Below are 19,830 nucleotides of genomic sequence, written 5' to 3'. Positions count from 1 at the left end.
GGATGGTTGGAAAATTTAGAATGCAATGCAAACCTCTGTGTGATTCAGGTCATTCTGAATGCCTTTTTTTTATTATTAAAATAGCTTTCTTCTTCACGATGATTGCTTCACAAATATACACAAAGACATGATGCTACATTTCAGATCAATGAGAACTGTTACAACAGATTGACTGTTATTTTTCCAGTGCAAGTTCAAGATGCTGAAGCGTTTACTTCAATCTTAACATCAAACCAACCAAATGTGTTTAATATTTTCATTGTGACGTTGCCACTTATGTTTTGGACTGTCGCACATCTGTCCACTCCATCTTAGTGTTTTGTAGTGCCTGAGTCTTCCTCTCATCCACCTGCACGTAGTCCACCCGGTGTTCGTCAGAAAGAAGCGGCTTCTGCGGAGACAAACGAGGAGGCCGAGGTGAGTTGAGGTGAACGTCGAAGGTCACGTTGACTCACTCGACTGCGTTTGTGTCATCTGTTCCACCTTCTGCACAGGAGAAGGCGAAGCCGAGTTGAAATCCAGTGACAAGTAGTCGAGGTTAGATCGTCTTGCCCAAGGTTGAACGACTCCGTCCACGCTGAGAGAGAAGTGCGGTCTCGACTCCTGCAGTCAGAGAAACAGCCGAAGATCTGATGAGTCATCAAGTTTAAAGTTCCACGTTTATGGTATGTCAAAAAGCATTTCTCTTGCACTTGGCGAGCTGTTACAGAGTTAAAACAACAACAACAACAACAACAACAACAGTGTGTCCACACAACCATGACTTAACTGTTAGCTTTACTGCTGCTATTTCCACGCTGTTGCCGTGCTGTGTCGGCACACAACCGCACCGGAATTCTCGTTAACAACGTGCCGATGCTTGGGAACCTAAAGAAGGCTACTTTAATTGCTTACCCGTACCCCGTCGAAGTTTGATGCCGTACATGGGGAGACAGCCACGACATAAACTAGTAGAAAGCTAGCCAGCGTCTATTCTCCTCTTCACGCGGACGTATTTGTCCCTCGTGAGTTTCCACCTTCGCTGGCACGCCAACACCTCTAAACCCAGCACCGCGGAAATTTCACGCCGTCCTTATCATTTTTAGTGCTAGCATCATATAGATATGCACAGACTCTCTTCGATCACCTCCATTTTTTTTTTTTTTGTATTTTAAAGATGGCGGTATTGAAGAACCAGGAAAGCAGAGTACGTCATCAGAGCATGTGACTAAACGGACCAATCACGAGAGATGATCTCCGCGGCCATCTACTATTTTTGCCACGTGCGCGTCAAGCGACGCAGAGGGGCCGCGCGGGGCAATTTGACGCAATGCGGGCGTTGTCGGCCGCATTCCGACCGCGGGAGTGTAAAGAGGCCTTAAGGCGTAATGTTGCTTTCTTTAATAATTCAATAATTCATCCATTTTCTGTAGCGCTTCTCCTCACGCGGGTCGCGGGGGTGCTGGGCGAGAGGCGGGGATAATAATTATTTTTTTTTAAAATACAAAACTACACAATACAGAAATGATTAAAACTACAATTATGACATACTGTAAGCTGTATTTGAGTCAAGGCTAAAACATGTGCTGCCTACACACACGTATAAATGTGATTAGAGTACTTAGTTTCATTTGATATATATTTTACCGTTGTGGCAGAGTATGCGTCTTCATTGCTTGGATTGTCCCCATTCTCGAGACTTCCTTCGTGAGCTAAACACTTTCCGGAAAACCTAAAACTACAGCAAAAAAAAAAAGAATAAAAGAATGTTATTAAATATGTTGCGACCGTGTTCATTTAACATCTTAAGTGTTGAAATATCGCTCGGTAACTGTTCCATTAGTTCCAAAAACAAAGTAAGTTATCTCATTCGAAAAGCAAGTTTTCACCTTGCCAACTTCAATAGCTACTGTATGTTTACACCGTAGAGCATGAAATATGACGCAACAGGCACAAGAAGACTCCAGATGCTTCAATCGGTCTCACCAAGATTCCGTCTTTGTTCTGCTGAAAAGATGATGAGCGGGACATTCAGTGATTGTGGAGAGGCCTCTCAAGTCAAGAGGCGGGGGTCGAGCTGTGAACCCACAGAGGACAACGGGGTCTTTTAATATGGCGCGAAATGCAGACAAAGGTCTGACATTTGCCTTTCCAGCGGCCTATTTTTAGCAAAGTGCTGCAAAATGCAGTAGCTCGTGTGCTCACGGCTCGGAACATTCAGTCCACTGTGACGCTCACCTCTCCTCAAGCAAGGTTTGAGATGGCGGTGTATCGGAGGAGGTGCCACTCCCCCGGGTTGGCGCGCGAGAGAGCCGAGCGTCTCGGCGGCCTCGACTTTGCCTCGTGTCTCGAGGATGCCGACGGCGGGGCTCATGGGGAGGTAACCATCGCCTTCAATAACGCTTACACAGGAAGATGCGGAAGCCATGGGGACGTCGGACTCATCTGGCTGGCTTTGAAGCCGTGCGGTGTTAAAACGGGACTGCTGAAAGACACACGCAGAGGTCACAAGGGAATCCTAATGTCACGCCAGTGCAGTTTCCCATTTGGCCGCCAGGGGCGTTCGGTCAGCTGCGGGAGAGCGGCCCAGTTCGTGCTCGTCTTGATTTCGATTAGAATGGAGACCGCTTTTTCAGGTTGAACAATATGTATGAAAGGAAAAAAAAAAAAAAAGCCCGTACTGTAAATCTCTCAACGCAACTACTGTAAGTCTTGTCACTCGTTTTTGGATAGCAGTAACCTTCGTGCTTCAAACGCCAAACGAAGTCACGGGCAAACTGCGACATGGAGCAAAGCGTTGCACAACTTACACATCAGACGACAGGAAGAGGAAATTCGACAGCGTAGGGGTATTACCATTACTGCTCAAATTCAACTCCATTACGTTTACAGCACTCCGCATTAGTCTTAGGTCACCATTACATTTGTCGCTCCAACCAACGAGAACGCCACTCAGTCGACTTTGACCAAGCGAGAAACAACCTCACAGTTCTGAGGTTCGGGCTTCGTCTTTTGTGAACATTTCATCCCCCCCCCCCCCCCCACGCTTGTGTGAATTTTCTCGGAACGGCTTCCTCCAACATTCCAAAAGCGTTTTAGGACTCTTAAATGATCCATAGGTGGGAATGGTTTGCAAATTGCTCTCGCGCAAAGTCAGCGACGATAGGTGAGGACAAGCGGGATAGAAAGTAGATGGATAATCAAGTACAAAACCTTCAAAGCGTTTGGGAACTTATTGTTTGTCATAATGACCTCTGTGCCAAAGGTCAATAAATCACAAAAGCAAGTGGACTTTTGCATAGTACTGTTCTTTAGCACATTTGTTTCTTTCCGTAGACTAAAACTAGTTGGTTGAGTGCTAATGGCTGCCTGTCTCGATGTGTCAGTGCTGTGATTGACCGGTGATTTGTTGCCCGCTGGAAAATTCTGAAGAGACGCTGATGCGGCACAGCCATGAAATTTGGGGGGGTCGGTGTCTCGTTCAAGCGCACGGGGATCGCCCTGGCCTTCAAACTGAGCTTGTGCCGCCCGTGGCATGATTGATTGTCTTACCAAATTAAGAGTCTGCCTTCTGTTGCCTGTTGATCTGCTGTCAGCATTTCCTAAAAAAAAAAGAAACATTGCTGAATACAAATCCTTTTCTCATCCGGCCACCTCAGTTTGTGCGCTGCCTCGGTATGCATGTATCAATTAGATTTTCCTCTCAAAGCGTACCGATTGTAAAGTGGTCCAGGCTTGACAAAGAAGTCCTCCGGGAAAGCAGCGCAAGGTGTTTTGGGAAATGCCGCGCGCTCATGGCCCTCGGCCTGCGAACGCCTTCGTCGGACAGATGGTTAGGCTTCGGCGGCAGCGGAGGAGGCGTTCGCCTGTCATCGGCGGCCTCGAATGACGCACGGGGGTACGGCTGGTCAAACTGGAAGACACTCACGGCGCAAAGACGTAGTGGCGATGAAGAGGAAGGTGGCGCGAGGGCTGCGCACGGAGCGCTGAGAGGAGGGTTGGCCAGCCCCCCGGGTTTCGGACTGAGGCCGAACTGAGAAATGCAGTGAAACGATGAGGAAGCGCCGCAGGGAGGCGAGGGCACAATGTCCTTCAAAACATCTTCTGTTGACTTATGCTCCAAAGACGTCTCTGAGTTGGAAAAGCTGCTATGTCTGCAGATACGAGGAAGTCAAAATCAGTGACAAGGAAAATGTTTTCGTTTTTCGGGGGGTTATTTTGGGAAAGGGCTTTTACGTGCCTACAAGTGCTTCCGCTCCCTGTCCCACACTGTGAAAGGACCAGATAATCCGCAGGACGTCGACTGGACGGAGACACTCGGCCCGAGCTGTCGCTTGGCGGCCGAAGTGATGTCGGAGTGTGAGGAAAGCCTTCTTCCGAACTCCCTGTTGACAAAAGACAAGTGGCACGAAGAATATGTTCTTTCGGAATTTGTACTCGCACGACGGTGACACCAAAAGGCAAAATGGTATAACGCTAGGAACAAAACAACAACAACCAAAACATGCCGGTCCTTATCCGAATTCATAAACATCAAGTGCATTGGAAAAAAATGAATATTATATACAGGCGATACCGTGGATGGGGAGCTTTGTAACCTTGCTGGCTTCCGCACAGAATCTAAAACCTCCGTCGTCACAGCTCCTAAGCTACGTTTTGTCCATGACAATGCCGCGCCGGTCGGAAGCGTTGATGACCTCCGGAGGATAGCCGCCGCCATCTACAATTCCGGAATACAAAACCAAAGTCCTCAAGCGCCACGACCTGGACAAACCTCATCAAGGACCAATGTCCGCATCGATGGAAATCGCCTTTTGACCGAGTGCAACATTTCTCTCTCAAAAACACCGACGTGACATCAAAAATGGCCGCCTCAACCGTCGCCACTTGAAAAAAACCTGCGATATCCATCCGCACCAAAATCTTGTCTCCCGGGTTGTTCTTCTTTGCACCCAGAATCCGCGGCATCGAGGGCCTTGAGAGCTTTCCAACAAGTACTTGGCACTCGCTGGGAGCGCGAGGATTGGGCTCCGCTGCCTCGTGTGGAAGCCACCGTCTCGGAGAAGGAATGTCGCCCGTATCGCCCATATCAGAAAAACCGCTCCGACACGAGGTTTATTTCATTATTTTTTTTCGATTAGTCCGAGTAGCTGTAGTCCACATCTCCAAACTCATGGCCGTGTGATTCTTTACTATTATTTCAGTTCAGTTGCGCAATAATAATTCCACGCTCGTCACTCCATCGTCACGCTGCCCTTTGGTCTTCTTCCGAGGTTGACCAACATCTCGGGAAGTCGAAGTGAGAATGGAAAGAGTGCTTTTTGCGTGACAAATGTGCTTTACCTGCTTCCTCCTGGCTGCCAAACTGGCATATGTGGCTGATGCTGCTGATCCAGCTGTTCATCTCCTCTTCAGTCTTGGCCACCAGGTAGAACATACGAGCCGAGGTCTTCACCACAAAGAGATGCTTCTCTTGGAACTCGCGCTTGATCCCCAGCTGCCCGTTCAGCATTTCCACTTCGCACTCTTTCAGGTCGATGGTGCGGATCGGCTTTTTGGAACTCTTACTTTGGTAGTACTCCAGCACGTCGGGGTTACCGCTCATGCGACCTCGTCGCAGGACAAACCAACGTTTTCTCCATGCCTGCAGGAGAGAGGGTCGATTGTCAAATACAATTTTGGGCGTCGTACAAATTGAAGACTCCGCTCGTGCAACCCAACCCCATCAGCACCTTTTTAGTCATGACCAGTCGATCACAGCTTACTCTGCAACTTCCAATTCAATTTGCTTTTAATACGCTCACTAAGGGGAACCTTTTGCTGAAATTCCCCGCAAAGAGGAAGTTCACTGTATTTAGCGGAAAATGTTCACCGTAACAAAAGAAAGCGGCACTTGCATAGAGCTGATGACTGCTTTCTGATTGGAAAACAATACTGAAGAGTTTTAACACATTTCTATGAGAATTATGTTTGATGTGACTTCTGCACTCTTGCTGCATTTCGGAGCCACTCCTTCAATTTTTGTAAATGCTGCAGTTCAGCGTTACAGGAACATTCACACTTCATGCATTGAATGCATGAAGTGTTTTCACACTTGGCTTTTGTGGCTTCATTTTCATCAGATTCTTTTTTCTTTTTTTTTTTGGGTGAGGGCGATTATCTGCTCCTGCACGTCAGTTCGTATCAGGAAGTGGTAAGCCAAACCACAATTACTGCCAACACCGCTCAATTCATGGGAAACTAATAACAACACCGTATTAGTGATCATTTGAGCTGTTAGAAATGCGAATGCTTAACAAAGCAGATGTTCCCGTTATCTGTGTCGCAGCCTCAGTGTGCTGTCATGTCCTGAAGGATTATGAAAAAAAACTCATCTGTAAGAGACCCTTTAAATGGCGCTGGACGGAAGATCAGACTAAAAGTTCAGATTGGGTTGAATTCAAATTCATTTTATGAAGGAATTTAAAGAAGGCGAAGGTATACTCTGCAAAGGTTGTGCTCGGGCCACCGCTGGCTTGGTTGTTTTCGTGACCTTTTTCACAGCAGCCATTTTGACAAAACTAGCACAATAGTTTATCAACAACAAACACAAATATTCCACTTTACGATTCATACAAAAAAAAAATGACGGCTGTGTTTCTGGTTGTCGCTGATGGTCAGTCAGAAACCGCATACCGCCGTCCAGTGCGGGACAATCTACGTTCAAACCAAATGAGGCCTCATCCATGAGGATTACAGGAAGTGGCTTAGAGGTGATGTAAAGGAAGGTTCATTTACATTTTTGCACCCAAAGGCCATAAAAACACAACAAGACTTTGGAAAGCCTTCATGTCAGGGGGGCAGGAATCGCCCATGGCGGGCATATACGGCCGCCGCACCGTGTCATTCGAAAGACAGATGAAAGCATTGAGAAACTATTTAAAAAAAAAAAAAAAACAATAATTGTTTGGTTATTCTGTTCGATCGTTTCATCGTATCTTTTCATTAATTTAGTATGGTCCATTGACGACTGTACAGGAAGTGAACGGGCCCCTGATAAGAGAAAGTTTCCCTCCGCCGCCATAAGTGTGACCTGCAAGATAACAGATATTTTCATACCGGTGAGAGTATTTGAATAATAAAGTCACGCAGCACTCATCAACATGGACGGCATCTCTGATCCGACACCAGCTGAACTGCTCTGGTGTCCTTCAAGAAGTTTCTTTTTCTCGCCTTCCACTAACACAGACTTCCAGCCTCACTTGTTTTGACGACTTTCCCTCCTCCTCCTCCTCCTCCTCCTCCTCCTCGTCGTCCTGCTCGTCCTCCTCGTCCTCCTCCTCACAGAGGAAGTGCAAGCAGGCCACCATAAAGCGCGACTATTTCTGCTTGCTGCCCATGACTGATGTCTGGCCAGGCTGACGTGACTTCCCATGTGTCACAATGCACGCGATCCTTGCAGCAAAAACATGCGGTGAGTGGCTCAGCCCCACATCACATGACCCCAACAACGCCACGCCGATCAAGGCGATGTGCTGTTTTCGGTTTTGTTCGTTTGTGATATATTGCTCCCGTCATAAGTGCATATGGTCATAATAACAGCAAGAATGAGGAAAACAATAGAAAGGAGGCTGAATGGCAGCTGTGCTTAGCAAAAGACTACACGGATATGTTTCTAATCCTTATTAATACACGCACGCAAACAGTGGAGCACAAGACTCAATAGCCCTGGCTGGAATTTCTACTGTCAGGCTGCTGCAGTGGTACGAGACAAAAACAAGTGTCCCGTGTGTGCTTCTACTCACAAATCTCTTGAGTTTCTTCTCCGGGGGCGATTTAATGAGCCAGCCAGTGCAGACCACATCCCCAGCACTCATCTTGACTGCAGAGCGTGTCGTCCCCTCGCCGCCGCTGCCGCTGCTGCTGTGAAACTGAGAGCAGTGTAAAGCATATCCTGTGTTCTGGTATTCTGCCCAGCCACTCCAAAAGGAGGAAGTCAAGAAATTGATTACACTGACAGAGAGAAGGGGAGCGAGACTATCGTCTGTTTATGTTGCCAAGAAGGGATGAAGCTTTTCAAGTCAAGACAGGAAAAAAAAACGATGACTCTCGAGCAGGGAGGAAGGTCAAGTTGTACTAATCAGAGACAAACTCTGCATCTTGCTGTCAAAAGACTTCATCTTGAATGCATTGTTTAGTGTTTCTTGTACATAACATTTCACAATACTCTCTTTGTGCAAGTATGACATAAAATGGCTCTTTTCAAAGCTCAACTAATGTCGGTTAAAGAAAAGTAAATTCTATGATAGGACTCCACCAAGTTCAAGAAAAAGCTTTTGAATGTAAATTTGTCTTAGTTCTATAGCTTAGTTGTCCTTGTTGTCTATGAAGTGTAACTGTTCGCAAGTATCTGTAACCTTCATATGTTGTCTGTTTGCATGAGGGCCCATTCAGTCATTATATTAGTGCCTCTGGGGGTTCTTAAGTGGTACACCAAAAACTATAACATCGCTTTCTAAAGTATAAGAAAATCATTTCAAATGACTGAATAATGTTGAGTTCATATGAGAATCAGTATCTGTATATTATGAATTATAGTGCTAGTATGCAAATATTTTAATGTGCATTTTTTTATGGTTAGCTCTGTTTGTTCGCTGATCTTGATATGCTTATTGTAACAAAATTCAGCCCTCCACCATCATCTCATAGTTTTTATATTTCAACCACTAGAATAGCCCAGTGAGTAAACTACCACACTACCGCCGCAGACTTGTACCGCTCAAATATGGCTGCCGTTACACGCATGCGGGGGGGGGGGGGGGGGGGTGACGTGTTTTGCAAGGACACGCCCCTTTTGAGGTGCTAGCAGGGGCAAAGTCGTCAGCGCATTCCACGTGTGTCGGCGGCAAGGAAACCTACACCGGCATAATGCTTGTATAATCACAAGGGAACTGGGAATGACCTACCACAAGTAAAACATATTTTAGGGGCTTTTGTTAATATGTTCTGTTGACAAAAAAGTAAACCTCATAAAAAGTGGTTGAGCAATGAACAGGTTAAGAGTTCCATGCATTGCCTTTGATGGGAACGTTGCCCATGCCAACATGGCCGCCACGCAGGCACGTCGCTTAGCTGAGCCGTTGCTGGTCTAGTCTACATAGCTGCGCTCAATACGGAAACTACTCCTTCATTGGTTCCGAGGGAATGTTGGGCTGCTTTTGACCAATCAAAGCGCTTGTGAATATTAATGACGTAAGCCAAAGATCCTCGAAGAAGAAGAAGAAGAATTTCATTTATGTGACTCAAAGTTCACCTAGCGTTAAACTGACATTATCTTCGCATTTATTGACTGTTGCATTTTCCTTAGTCAACAATAAAGAGGTGAATAAATGAGAGTGCCAGGGCATTTCCCGAACTAGCGAGCTAGGGTGCCATCTTTAGTCTCGTCAGTTTTGTCCATAGTGTCCCTCTCGAACGTAGAAGCTCTTTACCATTACCCATGATCCCTCGGAACGTATGACCTCATGACCTGTCTCCGGCCTTGCTTGGGATTAGCTTCAGCAGCTCGGCGAGTCGAGTGGAATTGAGACGAGCGGAGTCGCCACAATCATGCTCAAATGTCGCAGCGTGTGGAGAAAGCTTGCTCCCTTTGCCGGAGCCTCGGCAACCTTGTGTCGGCAAAATGTCAGACGTACAGGTATGCGACAACTTCACACAACAGCTTGCTGCCTTTTTCTTATGTACGTAATTATTGTTCTGTATATTATGAGTTTTATTTGCGGGAAATCAATTACAGTGGCGACTTTTCGGTCGAAGTGTGACCTTCAATTTTAAAGAGCCAATAACACGCGACCGATGATATTGCCTGAAGTTAATGACAATTTCATAGTTTCTGCCCTGCGTTATGCCTGGCTGAAAATGTTAGAACATTTGTTTTGGGCTAACGTGGGGCCAACTGTAGCAGAGGATTGAATACTCCGACGTAACAGTCTGATCATTTTGAATGGTTGTGGTGTGCATTGGTGCAGACTTATCGAATTGAGAGCCGTTTCTAAAATTTCGGTTAATGAGGGAATGTGTTAGAAAATGAGATGTGCAAGTTTTCTGCCTCATCATATGGGCACCTTTTATGCAACGCTGCCCCTGTCGCCATAGAGTTGGTGTGTCCCGGGCATATTTTGCCATTGTGATGCCCAAGCAAACCCAGTCATTGAGCCTGTTATTGGAATTGATCCGAACATGACTCAACATTTCAGACGGTTTACCATTTTGAGCACTTCAATAGTCACATCTTTGTGATGAAAAGTGTCCCTCCACTTCATCACCCTTGGCTGACACTGACAGCAGCGCTACTGCAACCGCAAAGAGCATCTGGCTCTCGCTGTTGTCGACTCTGTCATTTAGTGTCACCGCGAAAGAGCTTGAAACCTTTGGAAGTTTTGATTGGGAAAAAAAGAGTTTCTCTCTCGCCTTCTCCTCTTTTTCACTCCGCTGGGATAACGCTGCTTTCATATTCCTCACTAGGTGCCAACAAGTTTGTTTTGCTGGCCTCCTCCCGAATCAAGTCTGTACATGTGTAATAAGAAAAGGGAATAGTCCTTTGCATGAGAAGGAAGGGGGATCACTCGAAGCAATTGTGACAGGTTAAGCATTTTGATGTGTGCCAATAATTTCTTCCAATTGCTTGTGTTTGCTGGCTTTTGAACTTTGCGTCCATAACAGTCCGGATGGTTCTTTTCCTCTTTGGCCCAGAGAACACGACGTCTAGAATTTCCCAAAACAATTTGAAATGTGGACTCGTCGGACCACAGAAGACTTTTCCACTTTGCATCGGTCCATCTTAGATGAGCTCGGGCCCAGAGAAGCCGGCGGCGTTTCTGGGTGTTGTTGATAAATGGCTTCTGCTTTGCAGAGTAGAGTTTCAAGTTGCACTTACGGACGTAGCGCCGAACTGTATTGACTGACATTGGTTTTCTAAAGTGTTCCTGAGCCCATGTGGTGATATCCTTTCCACATTGATGTCAGTTTTTGATGCAGTGCCGCCTGAGGGATCGAAGGTCACGGCCATTCAATGTTGGTTTTGGGCCTCGCCGCTTCCATGCAGCGATTTCTCCAGATTCTCTGAACCTTTTGACGATATTATGGACCGTAGATGATGAAATCCCTAAATTCCTTGCAATTGTACGTTGAGGAACATTGTCGTTAAACTGTTGGACTATTTTCTCACGCGCTTGTTCGCAAAGAGGTGAACGTCGCCCCATCTTCGCTTGTGAATGACGGAGCAATTCAAGGAAGCAATCATGGCACCCACCTGTTCCCAATGAGCCTGCTCACCTGTGGGATGTTCCAAACGGGCGTCTTTGTAGTGTACTCAATGGAATATAGGTGGAACATGATTTGCAAATCATTGTATTCTGTTTTTATTTATGTTTAACACAACGTCCCAACTTCATTGGAATTGGGCTTGTACATAAACAGCAAACTGCACGGTGTGATGTAGTCACATAAGATCTCATCAATTACTTTTAAAGTGAGGATAAGCGGCTCAGAAAATGGATGGATAGATGCATTTTTAAACTTTAAACACTGTATAATTTAACCCTTTAGTCTACAGACGGGTGTTTTAAGTCGAAGCACAAATACACAAGTCTCGTGCCATTCACTAAAGTCTCCAAATACGTCAGGGTTCAAAATGTCTTGATAGATTTTGTGGGAACGGATCAACAATTGTTTTCAGGTTTGAACAATGGCAGAACGCCCGCACACGTACCTGCGGCTCACATGGCGACGGGTCCTGCAGGCGGCGGCGGCGGCGGGCAAAACCACTTCTATGTCCTTCTGGTTGGCGGAACCTGCCTTGGCGGAGCAATATATGTGAGTGAGCTCGTCCGTACGGTGGACAGAAAAAGTTTACACACCCCTGTTCAAATGCCAGGTTATGCCATAGTTCCAAAAAAAAAAACAAAAGCTTTGTCCATCATTAATTTGACCTATAACCTCATTTTTTTTTGTATACAGGGAAATCTCAGTAAATTAGAATAGCATCAAAAGCTTAATTTAGTTCGATATTCCAATTCAAAAAGTGAAACGTATTTAGAGATGTACGACACAGTGTAAAATATTCCATATGTATAATTTTGATTATCATTGCATACGGCAAATGTTAAACCCCAAATTTGCCGTCTCTAGAAACTACAATATTACGTAACAAACAATCAAGAAACAAAGAAAATTGTTTTTAATGTCGAAATTAGGCAGGTATTCGCCCAATGCTCATTTATGAGTACTTAAATCCATTTCTTGAGAACTTCCTGTATCACAAAAGACCTGACATTTGACCAGGTGTGTGTAAACGTTTTGTGTCCGCTGCGTGTGTGTGCGCGCCGTTACTTTAAGGTTCCGACTGTAGTCCTTGCCGGTCAGTGCCTGAGCACTAAATAAATCAACAAATGGTTGTTTTCCAGGCATACAGAACTGTTAAAGGAGACCAGCGACGATATCAGGAACGAATTGCAGAAATTTCATCTCGACCGCATCGCCGCGCCAAAGAAGCAACTACGAGCATCCGCACAGAAGCTCCCGGTCAGAACAATTGCTTTCTACTGATGTTGAGCTTTGTTGCAACGCACGTTTGTTGGTTTGTGACTGATCAAGGATTTATACCGTCTGTTGGTGTTGGTCGCGGACGTCAAAGTTGTTGATATTGGCTCGTAAAGTCCATCGCACTTGTTTGTCGCTCAGCTGTTGCCGAGGCGGAAGCTCAAGTCAAACCTCCGTCGCGAGAGCCGAGCGGTCCGGCGCCGGACGCTGAGTCAGCGGCGCCGAGTGAGACAACTCAACCTCCACAAGGTCATTTGCAGAATTTGGGATTCATTTCAAATTCATGTCAGGAATGGTTTTGAGTGGCTTTTGCATGACATCATAAACTTGTATTTCCCTCATGTGACACCAACTGGTCAATTTGGGTAAAGCAGTTTATCAAGTCAGTCCATAAATTCGCCATTCAAACAAAACGATATTAAATAGCACTTAGCACAAATTGGTCTGGTCCACTTCCACCAAAATGCTTTCCCCCCCCCCCCCCAGCTGTTTTCTGCATAACATAAGTCAAAATGAGTCTGTGCCCTGTTAAAGTTTGACATCTCTCCGGTGTCAAAAGGCAATCAACGGCATAAGGCTTGCAAAGCGACCGCATCAGATTTCCGTGTGTTTGGGATGTCAAAAGTTACGACTTATCCGAGCACCTGCCCACCTCGTGGTTGGCGACTCGGTACACGCCCACTCATCACGGGAAAACTGGCCGAGTGACAGCGCAGCTGCGTCACGTGCAAACATTTGCATCGCCTGCCAAACTCAGACGAGTGGAGGAATAAATGGCTTCCATTTATTTGGGGAGAAATTCCTCAGCGTTTCGGAGCCAGAATTGTGCCGTGTTTGGGCCCGTTTTGAGGAGCGTGATGTGGTAAGTCATTTCGCGGTTTGGAGCCAGCCAGCCGGCCAGCTCGGAGGCCGCAGACAAGCCACGCAAATGCAGTATATACAACCCCAATTCCAATGAAGTTGGGACGTTGTGGTAAAGAGAAATAAAACCAGAATGTAAAACCAGGATTTGCAAATCAAGTTCATCCTATATTTCATTGAATACACAACAAAGGCAAGATATTTCATGTGCAAACTGTTAAACTTGATTGTTTTTAGCAAATCATCACTAACTTGGAATTTTATGCCTGCAACACGTTCCGAAAAAGCTGGCACGGGCGGCTCATGTTTACCACTGTGTTGCGTCGCCTTTTCCGTTTGGGAACTGAGGACGCTAACTGGTGAAGCTTTGGAGGTGGAATTCGTTCCCATCGTCGCTCGATGTGCAGCTTCAGCCGCTCGACAATTTACCGTTTGAAGTGCACGTGTGGTTTTCACACGTGGTTTGGTGTTAAATTAACCTGTCACGGCGCCAGTCGCTGTCTTTGCACCTTGACACACGCAAACCATGTTGATGACTGGCTCCACGTGGTTGCGGCATCGTGATAGCAAATGCAACGTGTCATACTTTCACACTTTTATGTACTCGATTGTTTCCAGTGTGGAACAACATATTGTCTTTGGGCATAGCTGGAAGTTGGACTTCCAAGTGAACTAGTTCCGCTGCATTTGGATTCAAAAGGAGCACTTAAAACAAAAGCGTTCATCTGTGACCGCGTGCTGTTGTTCCATGTAGGAAGTAAGTTTAGTTGAAGTGGGCAACATCCAGCTATGACTCACTGGATGATGCGTGCTTTGCATCCACGCCACCTAGGTGAACAAATGCATGAGCCTTCGACGTCTGTCCCGTGAAATAATCATCTCAAGTTTTAAGTCTAAGCTCGTGCCGCGGATCGCCCCAACAGCAGACGGGCCTGTGTTCGGAGGAGCGGCGGAAGAAGCGCCTGCCGAGCCGCAAGTTGAGGAGGGTAAGACTGTGTAGGAATTACTCCCATGTAGCGTTGAAATTGTGCATCGCATCCAAACAAATCGCGCCCACATTGCGACAACGGTAGCCGTCGTGCGTCAAAAAAACAACACTGTTGAACAAAACCGAGTGGGAAAATGTTAGCTTTAGGCTAACGTAGGCAGCGTTTACTTACTTGTACAAAGACCAAGCTGGCAACTTCAGTTTGAAGATGGCGCTCCACGACTGGGTCGCCACTCTTCTGTATAAATCCATCTCAAATTCTTGGCTTACGGGAAGGTGTCAGATTATTAGCAGAGCTCGTAACGCATCCACACCAACGCACGCATCGGTTGTGGCCAGCAAACAACTCAAAGTGTGACACGGTGTCCCTTTAAAGGGGAACTAAAACCAAGATGTCAAAGCATGTCAGTTGCTGTTTACTCAAATACACAAAGTATTTATTCTAAAAAATACATTTGAAAAATCACATCTGCATTTGCGTACTTGCTTGCTTGTGGGAGCTGCCATGTTTTTTTTTTTTTTTTAAAACCCATAAAAGGGTAGAAAAATGGGATGGCGATGGAAGGGGACATTTTGGGGTTCGCTTTCTTTCCCTTTGACGCCATCAATGAGCGCGTGCCAACAACGTAGTCGACTGTTGAGCGAGACGGAAATACCTGTAAGCTCATAAAAACTAACGTCGCTGCTATGCTAGCAGGACCGTCGCCTCTGTGACGCTTGATCCGGTCGGAACTGCTTGTGTCGCTGCGGCCCCCGCGCAGGCCGACATTGCGGCAGAGTGCGCTAAGACTTGATTCCGGCGACGTGTGGAAGCGGAAAGCGGGCAGACACCCGGGGGCTTTTGGATAATGTTCATTTCTCTGTTTTTCTCGCATTACTTTTTGGGATTTGCGAGGTTTAGCGGTACGGCTCATCAACCGTTGTGCACTGACTGTCTCTCCCTCTGTGCGTGTGCGCATGTGCGTGTGGTGCTAGCCGCAAGACGGGACTCTGCACAGCCCTCGCTCACACTCCCGTGGCACGCCCCCTACCTCCTCATTGGCGGAGGGACCGCCTCCTTCGCCGCTGCCCGCTCTATTCGAGCCAGAGACCCCGGCGCCCGCGTGAGTTTGCCCTCCGCTCCAAAGCGGCTCGGTGCACTTTATCCGTGACCCCGACCCGTGACCTCCACGAGCAGGTCTTGATCGTGACGGACGAGCCGGACCTCCCGTACATGAGGCCGCCTCTGTCCAAAGAGCTGTGGTTCTCCGACGACCCCGCTGTGACGGACACGCTGCGTTTCAAGCAGTGGAACGGGAAAGAACGAAGGCACGTCGCGAGTTGTCAAATTCGAACCCAATTAGAGCGGACCGCGTTTTGTCATCTCCTCACACGTCGCACAACAATGGTGGAAATGAAACAATGACATCAAGCGTGCTTTTTTTTGAAAATCCTGCAGTATTTACTTCCAGCCGCCGTCGTTCTACATTAGTCCGGAAGAACTGAGCAAGGCGGAAAATGGAGGCGTGGCCGTTCTCACCAGCAAAAAGGTTGGTTGGTTTTTGATTTGCTTGAAAGTCATTTCATTAACGACGACTGTATGCTCAATACAAAAAGAAGAAATCGATTGTGCTGGATGCAAGTCAGACTTGGGTCTGTGTTTGTACGAAGACAATTGTTTTGCCGCCACATGCATACATGAATACATGAAGTGATTATTTCTTGTTTATATTCAAGTGATGTTCAAGGGTAGGTCCACTTAGTTTGAGTCTCTCTTCCTCCATTCACTTCACTATTTATTGTTCCTTTTCTGAATTGCCACAACGCTCTTACGCTTAGCGGTTGTGGTGCCGCATGTTGCGTTGGCGTGAGCTTGACAGCCTGCAATTGTGCATTCTTCGGCATTTGAATTTTTGAAGAAGTGTCGATTTGAAAAATATCTCTGTACGTGCAGGTACGGCCGAATTTGTCACTAGTTGGTGAAATTCACCAATTCTGGTGTGGTTTTTGACATTTAAAAAAAAAAAAAAAAAAAAAGCAAATGTTTCATTTCAGGTTGTCCACATGGATGTGAGGGGAAATAAAGTGAAACTCGACGACGACACGGAGATTTCCTATGACAAGTGCTTGATTGCCACAGGTGCGTCACATCGGCGAGCATGAGCACTGCGTCAAAGCTCATTTCAAGTTCGCTTTAGGCGGCGTTCCGAGAAATTTGCAAGTCCTAGACCGAGCGGGCGAGGAGGTGAAGAACAGGACAACTTTGTTCCGGAAGGTCAGTGTTTAGTCGCCAGGGGGCGCTACCTTCACCCGGGCCTTTTGTCAGGGCAAAAGCAAGTATCGCTGTAGGAGATTTCGACGGCAATTATGCTCGTCTTGCGTTTTTGCAATTCCGCAAAAAAATGTCAATGTTCTGCATTTTACCCACTGCAGATTGAGGACTTCAGATCCTTAGATAAAGTCTCCAGAAACACGAAGTCCATCACCGTCATCGGCGGCGGCTTCTTGGGCAGCGAGCTGGCCTGCGCCCTCGGCCGGCGATGTAAGGCGAAGATGCACTTGAGCTGCGTCAAGTGCATCTTTCCACAACTTGTCCCATTTCAGCTCACGATTCCGGTCTGGAGGTGATCCAGATGTTCCCCGAGAAGGGCAACATGGGCAAAGTTCTGCCCGAGTATCTCAGCAACTGGACGACGGAAAAAGTCAAAACGGGTTTGCCTCGCTTTTGCGTCGTAGCTCTTCTAAAGCTAATCGTAGTGGAACATTTGTTTCCCCCATTTAGATAACGTTGTCAATCTGATTTCCTAGAGGGTGTAAAAGTCCTCTCAGAAGCTTTGGTCAAATCTGTCACCTGCAAAGATGATCAATTGGAGATCAAACTAAAGGACGGCCGATTGGTAAGTCCAGTCCAGTCCAGTCCAGTGCAATGCAGAAAATAAAAGTAAGAGCTTTTTTTTTTTTTTTTTTTTAAATTGAATTTGTGACTCACGTCGTAGGTGAAAACGGATCACATCGTCGCGGCGGTCGGCCTGGAGCCGAACGTGGACCTCGCCAAGTCGGCGGGTCTGGAGGTGGACTCGGACTTTGGCGGCTATCGAGTCAATGCGGAGCTGCAAGCTCGCTCCAACATTTGGGTGGTGGGTTAATAATATACTACTCGTTAATAATTATTTACAAATGACAGATGTCAGGGCTTTTTCTTTTTCTTTTTAAGAGGAAAATTCAAAATGAGTCTTTCATATGGTAAGTCAACAAAAAGGATATTAGAAACGACTGTTCGATAATTAAGCTTAAGAAGAATTTGCCGTAAGTGTGGAGAGTTGAATGTCTAGATGTCGTTTGTGACGGCGGCGCCCCCTTGAGATGAGCTCAAGTCACGGCACAGCGAGGAAAGCACATGCAGCGCTCTGTATTATTATTATTATTATTTTTTTTTTTTTTACAAAAGCGGTTTCACAGTCTCACCCGTGCTGTCGTGCTTCAGGCGGGAGACGCCGCGTGTTTCTACGACATCAGGCTGGGCCGCCGACGAGCGGAGCACCACGACCACGCCGTCGTCAGCGGCCGACTGGCGGGGGAGAACATGACGGGAGCCGACAAACCCTACTGGCATCAGTCTATGTTCTGGTGCGTGTGAGCGCGTCAAATAATAGATCATAATCATAGATAATAATAGATTGGAACAAGCAGAACATTTTCTAAACGACTCTAGTCAGCGTTCGGTCAAAGGCCATCCGGTCCAGATTTGGAAACAAATGCAGTTCATATTGAATGTGCTCGCTGGACCTCACTTCCGGTGTCGGTCTCGCGTTGCGGCGAGTCCGATGTGAAAGTTTGTTGCAAGTGGAGCTGCGGGTTATGAACTTTGGATTGCACGCTGAACGGGAATTGGATTGTAGCAGTTCCACTGCACTTCACGGTGGTCCCACGCTATTCGGCGAAATTGCCTCCGGTTTAGTCTCGGTTGGTACGACGTACGAGTTGGTCTTAAATGAAATAAAGAAGCCACTCGCAACATAGTCTTGTCAAAACGAGTGTTGGATTCCTGTCCAGCAGACGACGTGGGAACATTTTAAAAATGGATTAATATTTCATGATTGTATTTATTTTTTTAGAATTTTGATGATTATAGCTTAGAGCAAACGCAAACCTTAAATTCAGTGTCTCAAATCAAAATCCTTTTCAATATCGAAATTCGGTCGGAATTGGCCTTCTGACAACGTCCGCTCGAGTCTGTAAATGAGTTTTGAAGCGACTTGTTTGAATGGAACTCATCTGCGCACTTTTGTGCAACAGGAGCGACCTCGGTCCTGACGTAGGTTACGAGGCCATCGGGATTGTGGACAGCAGTTTGCCCACTGTGGGGGTCTTCGCCAAAGCCACCGCCAAGGATACCCCGAAAGCTGTCACTGAGAAGTCTGGTACGAGCACTCATGAAATATCGAGTTGCGTGTCCGCTAGTTTGCGTCTCATTGTTGGCGTCCCTGTTATGTCGCAGATTCGTTTTTTTCCAGCGATTGTTTCACGCTATGCTAAGTGTAATATAACGCCACAATCGCCGATGCGCTTATAGAGTAGCAAGAGAAGAGTAAGACACAAACACAGTGAGCGCACTCACGCGGGAGCTGCCGCTGTCGGCCACGGCTCGCGCCCAGACGCCCGCGTGCGGACATGCCAACTTTTTCTGTGTGTTCTTTTAAGACGCGCACTTTAGGCGATATTGCTGAAGGTGGGACCAAATGATCAGCTTTGGTGTGTGTTGTGGAACTGCGCCGCAGGAACCGGCATCCGCTCGGAGAGCGAAACCGAGGACGTGGCGTCGAGCGCCGCGGCCCCCTCCGCGCCCGCGCCCGCGCCCGCCGTGGCGCGCGAAGACGACTACGGCAAAGGCGTCATCTTCTACCTGCGAGACAAAGTGGTGGTGGGCATCATCCTGTGGAATGTTTTCAACCGAATGCCCATCGCAAGAAAGGTGAACAATTTTATTCAATACCCAAAAAAAGGCATCTCAAGATCAGGGAATTTGTATTTATTCTTTTTTTTTTTTTACATCTTTTATCATCTGTAGATCATCAAGGATGGCGAGGAACATGCAGACCTGAATGAAGTCGCCAAGCTGTTTAACATCCACGAGGATTAGGATTTTTGAGGACCGTCCGCAATGGAGTGACATTTTGGCAACTTCCTCCTTTACAATATCCGATCCAGATTTGTGTAGATCGTATGATTTCACTGAATTATTTTCATACTTGAGTTGAAATTGCCCACAATTCCGATTCCCGCCCAGCCCGGGTCAAACGTTTGTGTCTCAAAATTCCGGGAACAGTCTAAGAGCCGTCACGGCAGCTCATTGGGAGAAAGGCTGAAATAAAATCTATTTTTAAATTGGGAGCTACCGTTTCCCCTTATTCTTGTTTTCTTGATGGCGCAAACGTGGATGTGGG

General features: G+C 46.8%; 2 protein-coding genes across 10 annotated transcripts; one reads left to right on the top strand and one right to left on the bottom strand.

Annotated features, from left to right (window-relative positions):
* Nucleotides 1-34: 34 nt before the first annotated feature.
* Nucleotides 35-8,184, bottom strand: gab3 (GRB2 associated binding protein 3). 3 transcript variants are annotated; one of them, XM_061752402.1, is made up of 10 exons: nucleotides 7,764-8,184; nucleotides 5,323-5,623; nucleotides 4,220-4,364; nucleotides 3,694-4,133; nucleotides 3,532-3,581; nucleotides 2,218-2,461; nucleotides 1,966-2,056; nucleotides 1,627-1,717; nucleotides 484-603; nucleotides 35-391 (listed from the first exon to the last, which is right to left on the bottom strand). In XM_061752402.1, exons 1-10 carry the CDS (start codon nucleotides 7,833-7,835, stop codon nucleotides 275-277), a joined length of 1,671 nt encoding a protein of 556 aa, XP_061608386.1. In that variant the 5' UTR covers nucleotides 7,836-8,184; the 3' UTR covers nucleotides 35-274. The 3 variants fall into 3 exon arrangements, with proteins under 3 accessions (XP_061608386.1, XP_061608385.1, XP_061608387.1); XM_061752401.1 differs by having other exon boundaries at nucleotides 2,218-2,464; nucleotides 7,764-8,171; XM_061752403.1 differs by lacking the exon at nucleotides 7,764-8,184 and adding an exon at nucleotides 7,078-7,235 and having other exon boundaries at nucleotides 2,218-2,464.
* aifm1 (apoptosis inducing factor mitochondrion associated 1) lies at nucleotides 555-19,777 on the top strand. 7 transcript variants are annotated; one of them, XM_061752389.1, is made up of 18 exons: nucleotides 555-665; nucleotides 11,696-11,832; nucleotides 12,423-12,540; nucleotides 12,700-12,807; nucleotides 14,252-14,405; nucleotides 15,383-15,510; nucleotides 15,585-15,715; nucleotides 15,846-15,936; nucleotides 16,442-16,526; nucleotides 16,585-16,661; nucleotides 16,820-16,928; nucleotides 16,991-17,098; nucleotides 17,195-17,283; nucleotides 17,383-17,523; nucleotides 17,871-18,013; nucleotides 18,683-18,807; nucleotides 19,165-19,358; nucleotides 19,455-19,777. In XM_061752389.1, exons 2-18 carry the CDS (start codon nucleotides 11,705-11,707, stop codon nucleotides 19,524-19,526), a joined length of 2,001 nt encoding a protein of 666 aa, XP_061608373.1. In that variant the 5' UTR covers nucleotides 555-665; nucleotides 11,696-11,704; the 3' UTR covers nucleotides 19,527-19,777. The 7 variants fall into 7 exon arrangements, with proteins under 7 accessions (XP_061608373.1, XP_061608376.1, XP_061608371.1 ...); XM_061752392.1 differs by having other exon boundaries at nucleotides 642-665; nucleotides 14,343-14,405; XM_061752387.1 differs by lacking the exon at nucleotides 555-665 and adding an exon at nucleotides 9,469-9,655 and having other exon boundaries at nucleotides 14,346-14,405.
* Nucleotides 19,778-19,830: the final 53 nt, after the last annotated feature.

This window comes from Phyllopteryx taeniolatus, chromosome 17 (genome assembly GCF_024500385.1).
Source record: "Phyllopteryx taeniolatus isolate TA_2022b chromosome 17, UOR_Ptae_1.2, whole genome shotgun sequence".
In the NCBI taxonomy this organism is placed as follows: Eukaryota; Metazoa; Chordata; class Actinopteri; order Syngnathiformes; family Syngnathidae; genus Phyllopteryx; species Phyllopteryx taeniolatus.
The sequence above is the reverse complement of the archived record's forward strand: the minus strand, read 5'-3'. Positions and strand labels throughout refer to the sequence as shown.